Here is an 18,149-nt window from a genome sequence, read left to right as displayed (position 1 = left end):
ACTGCACTAATTTTTTTTTTCTTGTTTTTTTTTTTTTGTTTGTTTTGTTTTGTTTTTTTCCCCCCAGTTGAATGTAGGTCTCCTTTTTAACAATTTTTGTAACATTTCAGCATTTTAACTTGGGGAGCTTTTCTCCTGTTTGTGCATTGTCGTGGACTGCTTAAGAGACAATAAAGTTTGCTCAACAAAAAGACTGGAGGAGAAACTTTGAAAGTTTAGGTTTATATGCTGCAATAAAAAAAAATGAAAACAATTAAATATATAATGCAGGTAACCCTCCACATCACATAAAACAGGCTGGACGGCACATTTCAACAGCTGGACCCATGTGGAATAGTCTGTTTAATGCTGTATAACAGTACATTCTCAAAAGTGGATAAAGCGCATTAATTATTATTAAAATGTGGGAGAGCATCAATAATAATTTGGTCCGACTCAGGCTCACCCCGGTCAGGAAGACCTGGCTGGGGCATGATAGTTTTAGGTTTTGTTTATTAGCTTATTAAATACCATGTAATATTCATAGCCAGAAAAACAAGAAGTGACTGTGATGAGACAGACAGACAGAGGCTTGTAGAAAAAGTGACTGCCTCAGAGCCGCAGGGTAGGCTTTGCTGTCAGAGTACCATCGCTGTTTCCTTTAAGTGACTGAGGAGTCATTTACATAATAATCATTAGATTAAAATGTGTATATTTTATATGTACATTAATAGATCAGACTGCTGCAAACAGTACCAGAACGTGTTTATCTGTGCACCCCAGGACTGGTGAGGGAGGAGTTCCTTTACTTGGTATTCAAAATAAAAATCCTTTATTGATACAAACACACTCTTGTACACTGTTGAACAGAAAACCACCCATCCAACCAAAAGGCTACATTGAGCAGAAATGTGGGTTTGACATCAGTAATGTAAATGTCTTTCCAGTAATCTCCAAAAGGATTTATTAAAATAAGTGACATCACATAAGGTAAAATATTACAAAATAAGCCAAAATTACAAGCAATTAAGAAAAAAAGAAAAAGGAAAAACAAAAGGGCAAGCAGTTCTCAGGCCTTTTGTATTGTTAAAAAAATACAACAATCCTCAGTAGTTGAGAACTACAAGTGTTCGTAGTTTATGCTTGTCGCACAACACAAAAGTAGCCGTTGCTACACAACTCATAGTAGTCCTTACAGTACGGAAACCAAGTCAGAGCTAGTGAGTGAGTAATTCGCAGCATCACCCTTCACAGTTAGTGATGAGGACAGGGATTGGTGGGATAAAAAAATAAAAATAATAAAAAAAAAAGAACAATAACCTAAACACAAGACTAAGCACTGACCAGACCACTGAAACAGACCACTAAATTCAGCCACAAATTCAGCTCTGACAACTAAGAAGTCCAGACTTTTTCTTATTGTGCCCACATTTGCAACATATAAACCCAAAAGCACATAAGAAGCAAACATGGAAAAGCCATAGAGCACAGGCTAGCCACCGACTGCTTTCTTTGGAGAAGAAGGCTTGAGACACTGATGGAGGGTGCTTGGCGCCAACGGTGGCATCAACAGCAACTATGAAGCAGAGACGGATTCAACAGTCTATCTGTACTGGTAGTTCATGCCAGGGTCTCCTCTGCCATAGCCCACTGGATTGTGGTACTGGTTGGTGCCAAAACCCTGGTTGCCACCTCCCTGTGAGTTGTAATTCGACTGGTTGTTGTAGCCTGCGAAGTAAGAAAGTTGACAATTAGTGAAACAAATTCACATAAACGCACGAGACAGCTTCAATTTTCAGTCGAGGTTTGTCAAAAGGGAGGAAAAAAAAAAAGGCACACATTTTACCTGAGACTGATAACAAAAACAAAAGCAAACTGTCTTGATGTTCTTCATTTTGGCACACTGGTCTTAATTACTCAGATGGTGGGAAATGGGATTTAATGTCAGTTATTTTGCTGGCTTAATCCCATAGCAGTGTTCCAAAGCTACACTGTTCAGTGACAGTAAGGGACAGCCTCCAAGTTATGTAAGAGTTAGGAAATGCTCATTTTTTCTGTACAGTCTTCTCTTTTAAAACTTAACTTTGATTTATGCCAAGACAGGGTGTTGTGCTGTTTTTTAAAATTAAAATTATTTTTATTTATTAAAAATCTTGCCTGGTGCAGCTTCAATAGATTACTTAACCTAACATGGACCTCAACAACTTAGCATTCTGTAATCTGCAAAAATGCATGAGTCCCTTACTCACCTTCATAACTGTAGTCTTGGTTGCCTCCTGCTCCCCCGGTCACCTGGCTCGGGTAGGCAGTGCTGTACGAGTATCCACCTCCTCCCCCCTGGCTCTGGTTCTGGGAGAAATTCTTCTTGCCCTGCCCATAGCCCTGGCCATACTGGTTATAAGACCCTTGACCTGAGGGAGTGTTGGACTGGTAGCCCCCTGAGGAGCCACCACTCACACCTGGGGGACCTGGAAAGGGCGCCTTCCCTCCCTGGTGCATAGGAGGTTTCTTATTGGGGTTTTTTGCGGCCGAGGAGGTGGCGGAGTAGGATCCATCATGCTGATAGTACGAGCCATACGAACCCTGCGCTGATCCTGGTGTTGTGCTGGATGGAGGGCCACCTGATGGGGTACCTGACGCCCCAGTCCCTCCATTTGTGCCACCATTGTTGTAGTAATCTGGGAAATCAAAACAACAGCATGGGGCAGTCTTAGAATGGGCACGACAAAATGTATTACAAGAGTTTGTGGCTGTATAAACTGCAATTTGACTGTAATATGACTCTGTGCAATACATTTGTGTCAGACAGAAACTGAAGCAGACTACAAACTCCCTTTATGCTGAATGGTGAAACCACATTTATTAAAAAAAGCAAAAACATGTAAAAACAGCTATGACAAGAACTTTTTCCCTTCACAACTGTACTACAGATTAGCAAACTCATCCAGTCGTTTCTGCAAACGTTTTGCACCGATAACCTCAGTCCATCCATGCCTGATGCTGTCTGCACAGATGTGATATTGTGACTAAAACACAAAAACACTGTCAAAGTAAGACCGTCGTGTATTCATCATGCATTCAGTAGCCATGACTTCAGCAGTGATGTTGATATGACACACAAATAAAAAAAACAGCACATACTACAGAAACAGTGTGTCCATCTTTTAAAAGCACAACAGAAAATACAAAAGAAACAGCTTAATCATGATTGGAAGTGACTGATAGAAAGGCATCAAAATAATGAAATAAGGACAATTCACAGAGGATTTTTTTTACTATTTTGTTTTGAGTAAACAGAACAGAGACAGAGCCCAGTAGAAACTGGCCTGTTGTGGTCTTGACAATATCCGATGGACAGTGTGTTGTACAACTCCCACATGCCTTTCATCCTCATAATTCAGATAAAAACAAAACCTTGCTTCCAGTCCAGCAACTGGAGGCAATCTATGATAAATCAAGCCTGCAGTTTGGGCAGATCCAGGCGCTCAGATACATCCATAGCGTGAGTTGAGAGAACTGAAGGTGACTACGGCTACATGCTCTCAGTGGCATCTCATCTCCCCGAGGTGTCAGGACACAATATGAGGATTGGCAAGACAGGGCGGAAGGGCTGCTGTGACTGTATTCCCAGGGTTGCGGGCTTGGTCGTGAAGGGTGTTCATGATGCTGCTGGAACACTACTGAGTTTTTTTGTCCATTTTATCCTCTCTCTACAGCTTTGTTTTTGATTTTCTAAAGATTGGGGAAGCTCTATGTCGCAAACTCGTGGTAGCCATAGCAGTCTGAGACAAAGTCACCTAAAGAGTGAGACAGGGCAGAGAAGGGAAAAAAAATATAAATTAGATTTTTTATTTTTGTTTTGTCTGCCATAAAAGTGGCATTTGCCAGTGATTCATGTGGTCAGATTGTGTTCAAACTGTTTTTTTAGATTTCTCTGCTCCTGTCACGCTCAAGTAGGTCAGTCCTCAGAACAGGTTGCCAGGAGGAAGAAAGAGGTAGTCTTAAGAGGGGGCTTGTCAAAAAGAAATTAATTCCTGTGGCTTAAAGCAGAGAAATGTAAAATCATTGAACTGGGAACAGCCCAATAGGTTTGACAATTGTATTCTTGTCTCAAGTAGCCTGCAGTGACCCTGTAGTTTTCTGTGATAGGCTATATTCCTCAGTATTTCACAAACAAATTGGAATACCAATATAAGGAGCTTTGTTTTGTCTACCATCCTGCCTCAAGATGGAAGAATATCTATGCTGACATGCTAGCTGAGACCTTGGTTTGGATAAAACTTGAGTTAAGATATGACTCTAACTGCAACCCTGAGAAAGAGCACTTATGCAATCAAACTACAATTATGAAGAGTGAAATGAATACTCACTGTATCCAGAGTTAGCGTTGCTTCCGTATCCGTAGGTTCCGAAGCCACCTGGTTGGATGAAAGAAATTCAACAATTATTTGACACAATATAGCAATGCATCATCATGGTTATGTTACAGAAAACACTTCTTTCAGTAAGTAATTTAATAAAACTATGTTCACAGCACCTTGGCCATAACCTCCTCCATTATTGAAGCCTCTGCCTCTTCCACGGCCCCGTCCACCTCTCCCTCTGCCTCTGGGGCTGGACACATCTCCACCTGCTGGGCCTCCCATCATGCCAAACCCTGGTGTATGCTAAAAATGGAAAGAAAACTTATCATCTTACACATTGGATACAATATTCTCTCCATGAGGGCCATCACCAACATTTGCAGTGGGGCCTGACACAGATTTGAGTTGTCTGTTTTCCCTGGGTGCTTACCATGGGTGGTCCTTTCTTCTTTTTAGCTGCCTCAGTCGCAGAGCCCTCAGGGAAGAGCCGCTCCAGAGCAGCCAGGGCAGCGTACGCCTTGGCCACCTTCTTGTTGGACCCTGTCCCCTGGAACCTCTGGCCATCAATCTCAACCTCCATGACGAAGCGCTTGTCATGGCTGCCACCAGTCTCTGAGATGAGCTCATACTTCAGGCCACGGCGCTTCTCGTTCAGCTCCATTACAGGGTTCTTGCCATGTTTAGTCAGGATTGGTCCTTGTTGGCGAGCAGTCTGAGGGGAGCACAGGGAGATGGTCAGTAAGTCAGAACTTCACAACACAAAACTGCAGCATTCACTTGCTGAGGAAAAAGCCCAACCTCTCTACAGTTTCTGTAGTTGTAATGTTGGCTTACTGACAGTCAGGGAGCAGTCACATACCTCTACAGCATCAGTGGGCTCTACTTTGACTGTTCCTGTTGCAGCTGTGGTCGTTTCAGCCGGTGTGATTACTGGTTTTGATTCTTCAACAGTGGCAGCTGCTGCTGCCGCAGCCTCCTCTGGTTTTGCCGGCTCAGCAGTCTTGAGCTCCACTCCTGTGGGCAGGCCCATGTCCTGCAGGACCTGCAATTGTCCAGGAAGATTGATCGCAAGTTAAATAAGGGTAAGGAAATGTCTCAGTTTTTTTTTTTGTTTTCAATTATGTGGCAAAGACACTGGGCTCTGAGGTAATATTAAAATTTAATACATTCACTTGGGGGTTTCCTTTTATATGGCCTTTCAATGCTGTGCTCACCTTGACAGCTACATGCAGCTTGGCAGTGCGTTTGGATGGGCCAGAGGCCTCGAAGGTCTTGCCATCCACATCTACAGCCATAGTGAAGACTGGAACATGGACAGGGCCCGTCTGAGATATCAGTTTGTACTGCAGACCAGGCTTCAGCTGGTTGAGCCGCATCAAAGCATTCATGGCCTGAGGAGGCTCAGCCTTCTCCTCTGGGGCTGAAGTACAGGGAGACAAGACTGAAATCAGGTACCAAAATGACAGAGTACCACACAGTAGGAATAAACATCAACTAGCAATGCATTTCAGGAAACCATCAAAGTTATTTTAATGTTTATAGGTGGGCCAGAAAGAGCACAAAGTTTATTGTATGAGCCAACAAATACAAGAGCAAAAATTTGATGAAGCCTTGACTGATGAGCACTTACATTTCTTCTGTAGCTTTTTCTTCTTCTTGTTAGGGCTCTTGTCATCAGTTCCCTCCTCTTCCTCAATGGGCCTCTTCATTGGAGGTGCATAGGTTGTACTTGGTGGAATTTGCACTGAATCATAGGCACAAACACAAAATCATTCCATGAAAACTTGAATTGATGAACTGAGACTAAAAATATACATTTAAGTAGCAAACAAGTCAATAGTGACAATGACAGTCACCCAGGAAGTGACTGTTTTTGTTTTTCTTTGTATGCGTGTGCGATTTGATGTGCGATGTCTGAGATATTGCTGCTGGGACTTTTTGGCCCATTGGTGGCACTGTGGTGGGCCAATCAGGTATCGGTTAAAATGCTGCAACCCAGTGTTAAAATACAACATCCCCCAAGTAAAACAGACCAGCAGAGGCTAAGAAATCAAATGTAATGGACAGACAGACTCTAATCAATAGTCTCTTCCCCAATCTTCAATGGTGAGAGACAAAAATATCACACCACAACAGTCTTATTATATAAACATCGCGCAAAAAGTCAGGAAATTTGGTAGATGATTTCTTTGTTGTAACAATGCTTCTTGGCAATAAATCTTATGCTGTTGGAAGCCTGTTTATTTCCGTTTTTAAATGGTGCCACATTTGTAAGGAACATGCATATGTGGGATGAGCAGCAGAGCTGAGTATGTGGGTTGCGCCCATGAAAAATTTGCCATATCTTCTCTGCCAATGCCAAACAGCTTATTCTGCCATTGACTCTTGTTTGGTGTTTGGTGGATTGGATGATTGAAATTTGAGGAAAGAAGACATATTGGCAATTTAACAATTTATTCATTTAACAAACAGGAGCCCCGGCAGCGTGTGGAAGAATCATACGCAGCCACAACAGCCTGGCACCTCCTCCTCATGCTGGTCACACACTGCTGTGTTTGTCGCAAGTCAGCCAATGTGGTTGTGTTGGTCACTCTGGCACCAACAGCACGCCCAAGCTGATCCCACAAGTGTTCAGTGGGGTTGAGGTCAGGCGCCAATCAGGTGCCTGATTGGCAGCACCTGGGGGTACCAGAAGCTCAAAACAAGAGCCGATAGCAACAGCAAAATACGCTGTTTGGCATTGGCAGAGAAGATTTGGCAAATTTTTCATGGGCGCAACCCACATACTCAGCTCTGCTGCTCATCCCACAAATGCATGTTCCTTACAAATGTGGCACCATTCAAAAGGGAAATAAACAGGCTTTCCAACGGTATAAGATTTATTGCCAAGAAGCATTGTTACAACAAAGAAATCATCTACCAAACACAAATTTCCTAACTTTTTGTGCGATGTTTATGATTTTTGCGCACTTCTTCAGTATTCAGGGATGCAAACAGCAAGACCTGCAAAAAGAGAGAAGTTTCCGAACCTCCGGGGCTCAAACACTCAGTATGTAGTGTTAGTGTATATTTCTGAGTTGGAGAACATAATAAATTATCTTGAAGGAGTGGATGTTTACCAGTAAGTGTGACTCCAGACATTTTTTTATTTTTTAATTTAATTTTTTAACAATATGTTAAATTATTATTTCTTTTAAAAATGTAAATTACTTATCAAACAGACCTAACAATTCAACTACCAATGAATGAGCAGTAGTATGCCTGTGATAACACAGATTGAATATGAAAAATAAGCCGAAGTGATAACTCTTCTCTGAATAGACAAGCTAAGCCAGTGTGCTGCTGTAAGCCGGTGAAAATAGCGCGGAGTAGCAAGTCTTCACTTTGTTGGACAATCTATGTCAGTGCGCTGCTGTAGCTGGAAAGTTTCTTTGCTTTTTGGCTAGTGCTGTGCCGGTGCAGTTGTTATGATGTCAAATTCCGCATTAAAAATAGATTGTTTTATTTGGCTAATTCCGCGATTCCGTCCGCAATTCTGTGATCGATAAGTTGACCCCCCCCCCCTTCTAAAAAAACTCATCGGATCTGCACGATTCACACAAGTCACCCAAATGGCCACGAAAAAAGCGAGTTGCGCTTTTCGGCGCGCTGTTTGCATCCCTGAGTATTGCATGACATCCACTGGAAGCCAATGATGTTGCAGCCCAACATACCTGTGTAATCAATAGGGGTCTCACTCCGCGGTTTCCTGGGCATCTTAGAGGGGAGGGGATCCATTCCAAGCACTTTGTGAAGCTGTCCGAAAGCAGACAGCCTTAAGGCATGCTGAAGACAAGAGACAGCCATGGTTAATTACACATTTCCTCGGTGGTGAACACACACACACACTCTGTCTCATCCCACTCACCTGTGCGCTGTGTGTAATGTCTTCTCTCTGCTGGCGGCTGAGGTGAGCAATAGCATCTGTCAGCTCTTTCTCACATGGATCACAGATTCCAGAACCATCTGCAAGCAGAGGGAGGGTGACAGTTAGACCATATTATCACACAGAAAACAAGATGGAAACACAATAACACTTACAGAGGAGACATGTTTACCTGCCATGAGGATTCCTGAAGCCAGGCATTCTAAAACTCTGCGCAGAGCTTCTCCTGCCCCCATGGGCCGGTTCCCTGTGCCAATGGCTTTCTCACAGAGCAGCTCCAGTGGCTGCAAAGCAAGACAGAGGAGGAGGAGGAGACTCATTACTCAAGGATGTTATATTTAATCTAGGCCACGAATACAGAGAAATCTGAGGTCAGTGCATTATCTCGACATTTTAGTGATAGTGACGGTGGTGACTTGCTGTTTACGTAGAAAAACGCTTTATCAACGGAAATGTCAAGGTCAGTAAAAGACTCCTGTGTGGCGATGAGTGACCAACTTGTGAGCCTAATGCATATTCACAACCAATTGCACAATACGTATGAATCTAGCCTGTCAGCTAGAATTAAATCAGACACATCTGAGGGGGGAGGGCAGTTGAGCCACAGTAAAGAGGCCATTAGATACAGCTGGCACACTGAACGATGAGAGCTCCAAGGCTCTGACTCACCCAGCCACGAAGCGGAGCCCATGTGGGGACGCGGGCGCACAGGTCCCTCAGGATGCGGATGACGATGACACAGGAGCGCAGCCCGTTGGCCCTGGCCTGGGGACACAAGCAGGGAGGGGGCAGGAGGAGGACAAGGAACCTTATCGAAAGACGAAGACTTCAGTGAACATAAACAAAAGATACATATCCAAACAAAAAAATGAAATAAAAATAAAGCCACACAGACTATACTGGCTTAGCTTTGTCATTATGGTTGAAATAAACAGAAGTGTTGTACAGGGGAAGGATACTGGAGATTGAATAATGTTTGATATTTATGATAACTGTGCTTAAACATTCATACTCATGGATGTCAATCAACAGCTGACTACTTAATCAATGGTACAATTATCATAGACATGGCAAATCTGTTATTTATGGGAAAACATGGTTATAAATTTAGATCAGAAAAGAGTCCAAGTTAGCCTCAAGCTCAATACCAACTTGAAGGAAAAAAACAAGTCATGGTGAGATAATTAAAATGTGAATTTACAGTGTTGTTATAATTTCAATAATACCAAGGATGAGCGGTGAGTCGGTGACAGTCAAAAAAACTAAGCAAGGTGCAATATTCCTGTTGATTTCGTGGCACACAGAAAACAGACAGCCAGAGAGCATGGGAAGGAGTTGATGCCACATACTCTACAAGAACAAGCTGCAGAAATGGAGCGCTGATTGTTACAGAATGAGAGCCAAAGATGACACAGGCCACAATACTATGACGAATAATTACCAACATAGTTCACTACCAAAAAGAAGAACCAGCTTTCGCTACCACACAGCAGAATGGGACAGCAGAAGGTGCTCTACAAGTAGCTTGTGTCACTATGAAAATAACAAAGACTTATCACTCACATCAAAACTGATATAGAAATATTGCACCTGGATACGTATTAGTCCCATATCTTTATCCTTGTTAATTTGAGTTAGGCAGCTATTAATGTAAATGACTGCTCGGGAGGCTGTTGAATTTGGGGTCTGAAAAAGCAGCAATGAACTTCTTTAGAATGACACTGCAATAGAACCTGTTAAGTGAGCAAAGCAACTCTACAACAATGTAATGACAAAGGTTTCCTTAGAAACAAACATACAGATCATTAAGTATTACTACAGGAAATACACTTCCAAAAACAAAGTAGAGAAAGAAAAAGAAAACACATGAACGCCCAAATAAAATGACAAAAAGGAACATACAGCATAAAAAACAAACTCAAAACTACTTTTGTTTTAGAGACAAATAAAGACAAGATGCAAACCTGGAACCACTTGGCGTGGCGGAGAGACGCCAAGGCAGTTAGGCATTTCTGCCTGTCCAGAACATCCGGGGGATCGTTGACTGAAAGCGTTTCTATTGGCGGGTGGAATAAGAAGACAAGGTACAGTTTGACCAAGGGGAGTTCTGTCAGCCGGCCAGGGGGAACACAGGCAGCCTTCCCAAACCACAGGCAGGAGGGGGAAGGGGAGGGGGACCCCTCCACTGGAGAACCACCAAACGCTCTCAACCTCCCAGTTAATATGGTTTTGTATAGTCCAGCAAACAATGATTAGACTTAAAACCCACCAGAACGACAGTAAAATTAAGTGTTGTCAAGTGGGTTGTATGTTGGGAAATGTAAAATCATTAGAAATCCAGGACATGAAAGGTAAGGCTATATGGACATATGAAGGGGTAATTGGCTGTATCAAATGGGAGGTTGTATCTCCAAAGTTAATTCAATGTGTTAACTCAAATGGATGCCTCAGTTCCACCGCTTTACAAGGGCTGAGTGCTTTTTCTTTTCTGTCACAAGCAGGAGGCAGAGCCCCTCCCCTTCACCCCTATACTGGGTATACTGCACTTAGCCCCTTCCGAGACAGAGAGCGGCCAGTTGGTCAAAGGTCCAGCGTCCCTAAAAATTGACAAACTAGAAGGCTTGACAGAGAGAATCAGAATTGGAACCACAGGCAGAAGTTATCAGATGCACAAAAGGGGGTATCAAAACAAGTCCACACTGCAGCAAAACTGATGGCTTAAAAAAACGAAAACAAAAAATAACAGACCCAAACTGGGCTTCACTGTTGGCACAGGGTTACAGATAAGGTCATGATTCAACACCTGCCAAACAGATATCTAATCTTTTCTTTAGATCATGAAGAATATTAACTACTAATTATTTATTGTTATTGTATAGCTAATGTTAACTTTTGAATCACAATTTGTATCACATTTGCCCTCTCCTAAATGCCAGAATGCTACCAATACATACATATATATTTGATGATGCCTTTGTCCGTTGCTGCTTGAGTTCCTGGACTGGGGCTGGACACACGTGACATTAAGCCACGCAGAATCAAAGCGTCCCTCGTCATTATCTGTAACCCCTTGCCTTCCCTGCTAAAGAACAACATCAGCAGCCCACTGCTGGGTCCAACAACCAAACTTTCACCACGCTTTGCTACTCATTTTTGCTGCAATGCAAACCGTTCATCATCAATAATAAAAACACATGCAAACAAAGTGGTCTCTGTTTTTGTTAAATTCTCAGTAAGCCTTCATATCGCTGGTGCCTTGATCATAAAGGGGGAAGAGAAAGCCATGTCTTTACCAGTCAGTCAGTAAACTACCTGTCCTATACTGTATATTGGGCCATCAAAAATGTACAATCACATTACATGGAACTACGAGAGTGTCTAGAGAGCTATAAACATAGCACAGTTTCATTATGTGACAGTTCATTTATGTCCCCTAGCTCCATTGAAGGCCCAATAAACAATATCTGTCTGGCTTGGTTGCCTGCCTGCCTGGCCTCCCAGCATGGGGAAGGGCGCCACTAGGAAACACTGGGGCCCTTGTGGTAGCTTACCTCCTGCAGCGATCCTCTCCACCTCCTCACGGACCAGCGGGGATGTCATGTGGATAGTGAGGCTGAGGGGAGGCTCCTTGGTGTTCTTTATGACGATAGTGGCGTCACGGATGTGCTGGGTTACCACATACTTATCTTCTGTGATTGCCTATATATAAAAAAAAAAAAGTGCAGGGGGAGCATGGTTTTTAACTTTAAGATGATTTTGTCAAGCTTAAACAAAAGCATAGGCACACTCTGAGAAAAATTTCTGGGTATTAGAGCTGGCGATATGGACTCCTGTACTTGTCTGGGTTTCTATTTGTTTTAGTCATAAAAAACAACTGCCATATACTGTGTTTATTCAGGACCTGCCTTTAATTTGCACAAAATTCTTGATCAGCAAAAAAACAGAAAACACAATAAAAAGATACCTGAAAATTAAGGATACAGAGTGTAGCTTTTTTGGTCTCCTATGCATCTTTTTCACTTTACTACACACATAAGATCCTCACTCTGGAAGCCCGTAACTGCGGTGTCCTGTGTGACCCTGCCTGCAGCACAGGCCCGACTGAATCAGACCTGTTTGAATAATTAGCTGATTCTGCCCCAGGAAAGTGAATGGGATCTGACAGGAAAACCCACAGCGGCTGCCCACAGAAAAGAGCTTTTCTTCCGACAGGAGAGGCCCGCCCCCTGCTCTGCAGTTTGTCAAAAAGTGGTGGTTAAACAGCCTGATGCAATGCAACAGTGTTGGGATTTGATGTGAATACTCAATATAACCCAGTTTCTTTTAGGGACCAGTTTTTATTTGTCAAAAGATGTAGCCATACCCAGCCAATAAAAGAGACTATGTGTAACTGGGAGTAACCTTTTCATCAATTTTTTTTTAAATGACATGTATTTGCTTATAGGGATGCTGTTTTTAAAGGGCTTGTTAAACCAAAATGAAAGCGTTTGTTTACAGTGTTTGTCTAGTGTGTCTAGTGTTGGACTGTTGTGTACACGCTCCCACCTCTAGCTCCTAGATAACACGATCCATAGCGCACTAAATTAGCTGCATCACATCAGTCCTCACCTTAAGCTGCACAGCAAGGTTATCTGACACCTTCTTCAGTAGAGTGATGGTGGGCTTGTCCTTACAGAGCAGCACCAGTTCCAGATCCAAATCTCCCTTAAGTAGTAAGCCTTTGGCAACGAGGCCCACCCTCATCACACCACGCAGGGAACGGGTGGCCTGCTCCTTGTGTTCACTTTAAAAAGACACCACAGATATGGTTTAAAAGAAGGAAAATAAGCATGGGTTAGTAAGAACAGTGGTTACATCCTGGGGTGCAGGGAGCCCCTCGGAGCAATTTCTCTAACTAGTTTTTCCACTAATCAGAAGTTACTTACTAATCAGAATGACAAATAAATCCCAAAGTTAAATGAAATTATTGAAAGGGGAAAAGACTGAATATGTGCCAAGCGAATAACTGTTGTCATTTCATGTCTACCATGTGAAAATAAGAGAGTGAGGAGACTCACCCCTCTTTATCAGCATCTGTTCCATCAGATTCCGACTTGGACAAGCCCTTCTCCTGTTCATCGAGCCAATCAGACACAGACTTGAGGGCACGCTCGGTGTGGGACACCATGTTCTGTACACTTTCCAGCTCCTCCTGAGTTGGATAGATGGCCGAATGCTTGGCCATGACGTGACGGTCATCGTTCATGAAAATGCGCATGGAGCGATGTCGCATTGGAGGAGGCTGGGGATGAAAAGAGCCAACAAATAAGAAAAAATAAGCTGTGTGACTGTGAGTGGTGTGAGTCTATAAAGATGACAGGGTCCTTCATTCTCTAATGGCACAAAGCCAGTAAAACAGACCTGCATAAAAAGCACACATTCATTGCACTGTGATGTGGACTTGGAAAACTGAACAAAAACAACTGAACAGACTATCACTTTTATCACTTTTTACAGAGCTGGCCCACCGGGAAAACATTTATCAAGGCTAAAAGGATTAAACAATTTTACTAGAAGACCTAAGTAGTTGTACATCATTCACTTGTCTTTGATTAATTAAAACACTGACTATTAAGGCCTCCTGTCTAGGTCAGGCTGCTACCACCAGTGATTACACAAGACAAGAGTGTGTGTGTGTGTGTGAGTGTGTGTGCAGCCAAAGCCTATTTAGAGAAGTGCAGTGAAGTGGAGACCGCGGCATGTGTTCCTAAAGCCTGGGGCAGATTGGAATGACAAAACGCTGGCACCATCAGTTCTGTGACTGAAATTAGATGTGACTCAATTCTTTTGAACTGTAAAGAGTGATGTGTAATTAATTAACAGGGCCAGTGTTTTATGATTTAGTAAATTTGCCTGCTTACACTCTAATAAACCTTTTACAATCATATAGATATGAATGAAGAAAAGAGGGACTGTACCAAAATAGTTACCATGGTTGCTCTGAAGTCTGTGACTAATCTTCGGTCCAGTGAATGGCAGTAACCGAGGTCTTCACTGTAGCACAGAATATCAGTGTTACACACCGCCTCTGCAGAGAAAGAAAAACAAAACAGGTTAAAACTCAATCACTGTGCACATGACTCATTTAGGACCTGTTGTGAAGGCTAACACCACCGCCCAAACAGGAGTAAAATACTTCGGTTGTTCCCAGGAGACTGCCCACTTATCTTGTCGAGTGAAATAAAGCGGCCGGCACTACAACACATGCCTAACGGACTGAACACTGAGCCCTACTTTCAGACAGAAATGGGATTTGTTGTGATGAATCTGTTTCAAGCACACAGCCTGATTCATGGTTGGGAGCCATGGATATCAGTCAAGAAAGCCATCTGCTGTTCAAGTGGCAAAAACAATTGTCCGATACAATCTCACTTCAGTTCAGTACAATCAGAAAAATATACACCGTGGAAACTTACTGATCTGGCTGATTATGTACAGGGGTCAGTCCAATCACCTTCATGAATGACTGCATCTTTGTTGCCTCAAGTAAAGTTTATCAATAAATAAGACATGTGATCAGGTTTGTATGTAAATAGTGGTAAGCAAGTAGGCAGACGGGGCATTCTGTTACAAATGAACAGCCACTGTGTGTTCATAACATATACTATACATTTTTTTAAATTCCCCAATCACTGTCATAGCAGCACTGATGTATATCGATCAACCTCACATCCATCTATTTCAGTCAGGACAGACTCCCAGTGAGGATGTGTGGTGATGCAAACTGCTGTAAGCAAAAAATCAAACACAGCCAAAACAAAACAGCTCCTACATGCAGTCATCAAAACGGGGTGGGGGGGTGGGGATGGGCGAAAGAAAAATGAGCATTTATTCTTTTTTTCTCAACAAAATGCCTGCGGTACCATGATACCAAGCCCACCTCCACGTCTCTCTGGTTAACTTGTCCTCCTATACTGCCATCGGCTACAATGACAAATTTGCACAGACACATATTTTCTTGTTTTGTAGGAGGGGGTGAGATAAAAGGAGTTAAGTGCTGTCGGTCAGTGACACCAGCCTCATCAGGGGAATTTAAGACCAGACGCCATTTTAATTCTATGCTGTGTTTGACTGGGGCGAAGCTAAGAACCCCCCAAATTTCATCCATCGGCACAGCCAGACAGGATCGCCAAACCACCCACCAAACCGCAACGTCATTGACGCCAGTTGCTCGTGTTTGACCAAAAATAAGATTAGAAACACAAAACGCCAGTCATTTTTTGCATTTGGGTGACGGTTTGCTGCTGAACATTGTCAAAATGGTCGAGAAGACGCATCCAAGTCCTCACTGAATTCCCAGCTACCGTTAGCTTGTAGCGTTAGCAGGCTAGCAGCTGCTCACCAAACAATGCCGGACGGACTCCTTCCTGACGCAGATAAGTACAAAAACCCATTCACACAACACCGCTCTCGCTTCATTTTATTAATATGCAGCGTTCCCTTAACCGGCCAACAATATTTCCTGCGTTATTGTGCGGAGAATGTACCGTTAGCTAATTTTCACACTCACCTGTGTATCGTTGTGCTAAATGGACACTGCACGCCTGGCTCCCTGAATCGGCAGCAGGACTGGTTATTTCTCTTCGCACCCGCACTCCGCGAAGACCCGCCCCTACTCTGCATCTGATTGGCTAATATTAACCCTAAGCCCGCCCTAAACCTAATTTAGCCAACCTAACCAACGGAGGCAACAAGTACCAGCCAATCAGAGGCAGAGTTTGCGGAGTGCGGGTGGGGGGAAAGAAATGAGGCCAGTAGGACAAGGAAACGCCCACGATCTGCAGCACGTCAATGTTCATTGGATGACGGGTTCACGTGACTTAGAAATCGGCCAATCAGAAGAGCATGAGTGATAATCAGTAGTTCCAAGGTTTGGCCACTGGTTGCTCCATGAAACTCGGTGCCATCAGCAGCTTGGCGGGTGGTTTTCTCATGTTTACATGAACATATTGTGAAGTCTCATGTTCATTTGGGCTCTTGATCACGCTGTGTCAGTGTTTCATTACATCGCACCATGATGGTATTGTGGAGGCATGATCAAAAGTTATTGTCCAACAGTTAAAATGATTGAAGGATAAATGCAATTTTCCACTTTATTGGAATAAAATTATGCACACGAGTGAGAACACCACAGTCACACATATACCCAAACATATTAAGCATTTTTCTCGATTACCACAGATTTTATAATTTTTCTGCTGTGTTTCACCTCTTACCTACACTCTGTTTACACATACTCAGGTTTCATGGCAGTGTCTGTGTTTGATCAAAAGGACACCTGTATGTCAAGACTACATGCCCTCAGTAACTCACCATAACTGGATAGATAAACTCAGTCAAAACAAAACCCTGGGGCCTCTAAAGCCCCTCATGTGGTAGACGTTTATGGACGGAGAAACAATTTTGCAGTGTTTTCAGGAATCTTTTTCTTTGCCTCACAGATAACTTCACAGATTCTTCTGTGCCCAGATATGTCAGCTCCAAGGTCAAGTGGTCAGGCCAGTCCTGTGCTTGCTCAGAGCCACGTCTGTGTTTGTGTCATTGTGTAAATGAGGCTGCTCAGCTGACACTGGGCAGCAGTCTACTTGGTGAGTACCTCTCACTTGTACCCTGCTCCAATGAACAAAACTATACACTTGGACACTCTGAACCTGCGTGTGAGTCTGAACTTTCCCTCAACAGTATGACCATTAAAACTATTAACACATTGTATCAGGCCATAGGCTACTATAAACAACTGGAATATCTATAGGTGACATTTTTTGCAAACTACAGAGAGAACCACATGGGCTGGGTATGACATCAGGTACCTCATTTTCCTCCAGGAACACACAACTAGTCAAAGCCTTGGCCTGCCTCTCATTTGCCTCATTTGTGTGTATGTGTGTATGAGTGTATTAAGATGAAGCTGTCTCGCACTGAAAACAAGAAAAAGTGTTATCTTTCAGCCCACGCTCATCAGGGTAAAGTAAGTAAACTCGTACACTTATCTACACGGTAGACAATGGTTCAGGCCACTCAGGCCTTTGTCAGGTCTAAAACACATTAGTGCACACAGAAGTGTGTGGGTTTACTTACTTTATCAGAAAAAAGAGAAAAACCTCATATCCACATCCTGATTCATAAAATAAAGAATGGGCTGAGTATCATCACTAGGTTGTTGTTTTGATCCTGAAAATTTGCTTCACCTTTCTAACAGGAATCAATGTCCTTTGTACCCCCAAAAACAATTCCTCAGAAGATACTGACTATATATTTGTTTTTCAATGGCTTTACCTATAGCTTGAAATGTCTTACACTCAGCCCCAGATGATTTCTACATGCACACCCAAAGATGCTTGGTTGATTTATAGTTGACAGTGGGAGAGGCAGAAGAGCTGCTTCACAGGCTCCTTTCAGACCTGTACTCAGAAAATTCACTAGGTGTCACTATGGCCACACTATAACCAAATGTGGCCAGGTTGCAATCATACACTGACTTATGATTGGTTCTTGAAGCCACTTATCAGGGTCAATCAAGCTATGTTATGAGTTCATTTATGTAGAGTAGCTCTCATGGTCAGTCTGATAAGGAGTTCCCAGCTGAGTCATTGTAATGGGTGCTCCAGAGGGCTGAGAGGCCCAGTTTGTTAAAATAAGGAATCATTAATTCAAGAAGACTTAGTCATGTAGCCTTAGTGAAGGTAAGCAGTGATGCAAACAGAAATGTAGGAGCATTCAGCTCCACGTCTTATGTTAGGAACCTGTATAGAATTTTCATACAAGAGTAAATGAGACTCCAATTTAAATCCACTAAATGTAGCTACACAGTGAACGATACTGACTGTTACCCATTCACTCGA

At 42.9% G+C, this 18,149-nt stretch overlaps 1 protein-coding gene across 3 annotated transcripts; it reads right to left on the bottom strand.

Annotated features, from left to right (window-relative positions):
* Window positions 1–794: 794 nt before the first annotated feature.
* Window positions 795–15,901, bottom strand: ilf3b (interleukin enhancer binding factor 3b). Of its 3 annotated transcripts, none has more exons than XM_030057565.1 (18): window positions 15,818–15,901; window positions 14,226–14,335; window positions 13,326–13,549; window positions 12,877–13,051; window positions 11,820–11,967; window positions 10,233–10,324; window positions 8,938–9,033; window positions 8,441–8,552; window positions 8,251–8,348; window positions 8,057–8,168; window positions 5,974–6,087; window positions 5,558–5,763; window positions 5,203–5,385; window positions 4,774–5,055; window positions 4,517–4,646; window positions 4,350–4,397; window positions 2,229–2,657; window positions 795–1,707 (listed from the first exon to the last, which is right to left on the bottom strand). In XM_030057565.1, the coding sequence occupies exons 2-18, from the start codon at window positions 14,238–14,240 to the stop codon at window positions 1,583–1,585; spliced, it is 2,589 nt and encodes an 862-aa protein (XP_029913425.1). In that variant the 5' UTR covers window positions 14,241–14,335; window positions 15,818–15,901; the 3' UTR covers window positions 795–1,582. The 3 variants fall into 3 exon arrangements, with proteins under 3 accessions (XP_029913425.1, XP_029913426.1, XP_029913427.1); XM_030057566.1 differs by having other exon boundaries at window positions 14,238–14,335; XM_030057567.1 differs by lacking the exons at window positions 795–1,707; window positions 2,229–2,657 and adding an exon at window positions 2,814–3,776.
* Between the last annotated feature and the right edge of the window lie 2,248 nt (window positions 15,902–18,149).

This window comes from Myripristis murdjan, chromosome 8 (genome assembly GCF_902150065.1).
Source record: "Myripristis murdjan chromosome 8, fMyrMur1.1, whole genome shotgun sequence".
NCBI classification, from domain to species: domain Eukaryota; kingdom Metazoa; phylum Chordata; class Actinopteri; order Holocentriformes; family Holocentridae; genus Myripristis; species Myripristis murdjan.
The sequence above is the reverse complement of the archived record's forward strand: the minus strand, read 5'-3'. Positions and strand labels throughout refer to the sequence as shown.

What these genes read in the sequence shown, in the direction of transcription:
- ilf3b (XM_030057565.1), bottom strand. An exon ending in ACAGATGCTGATAAAGAGGG is followed by an intron (nt 13,052 to 13,325) that starts GTGAGTCTCCTC and finishes GTCTTTTTAAAG; the next exon opens with TGAACACAAGGAGCAGGCCA. An exon ending in AGCTGCATGTAGCTGTCAAG is followed by an intron (nt 5,386 to 5,557) that starts GTGAGCACAGCA and finishes GGACAATTGCAG; the next exon opens with GTCCTGCAGGACATGGGCCT.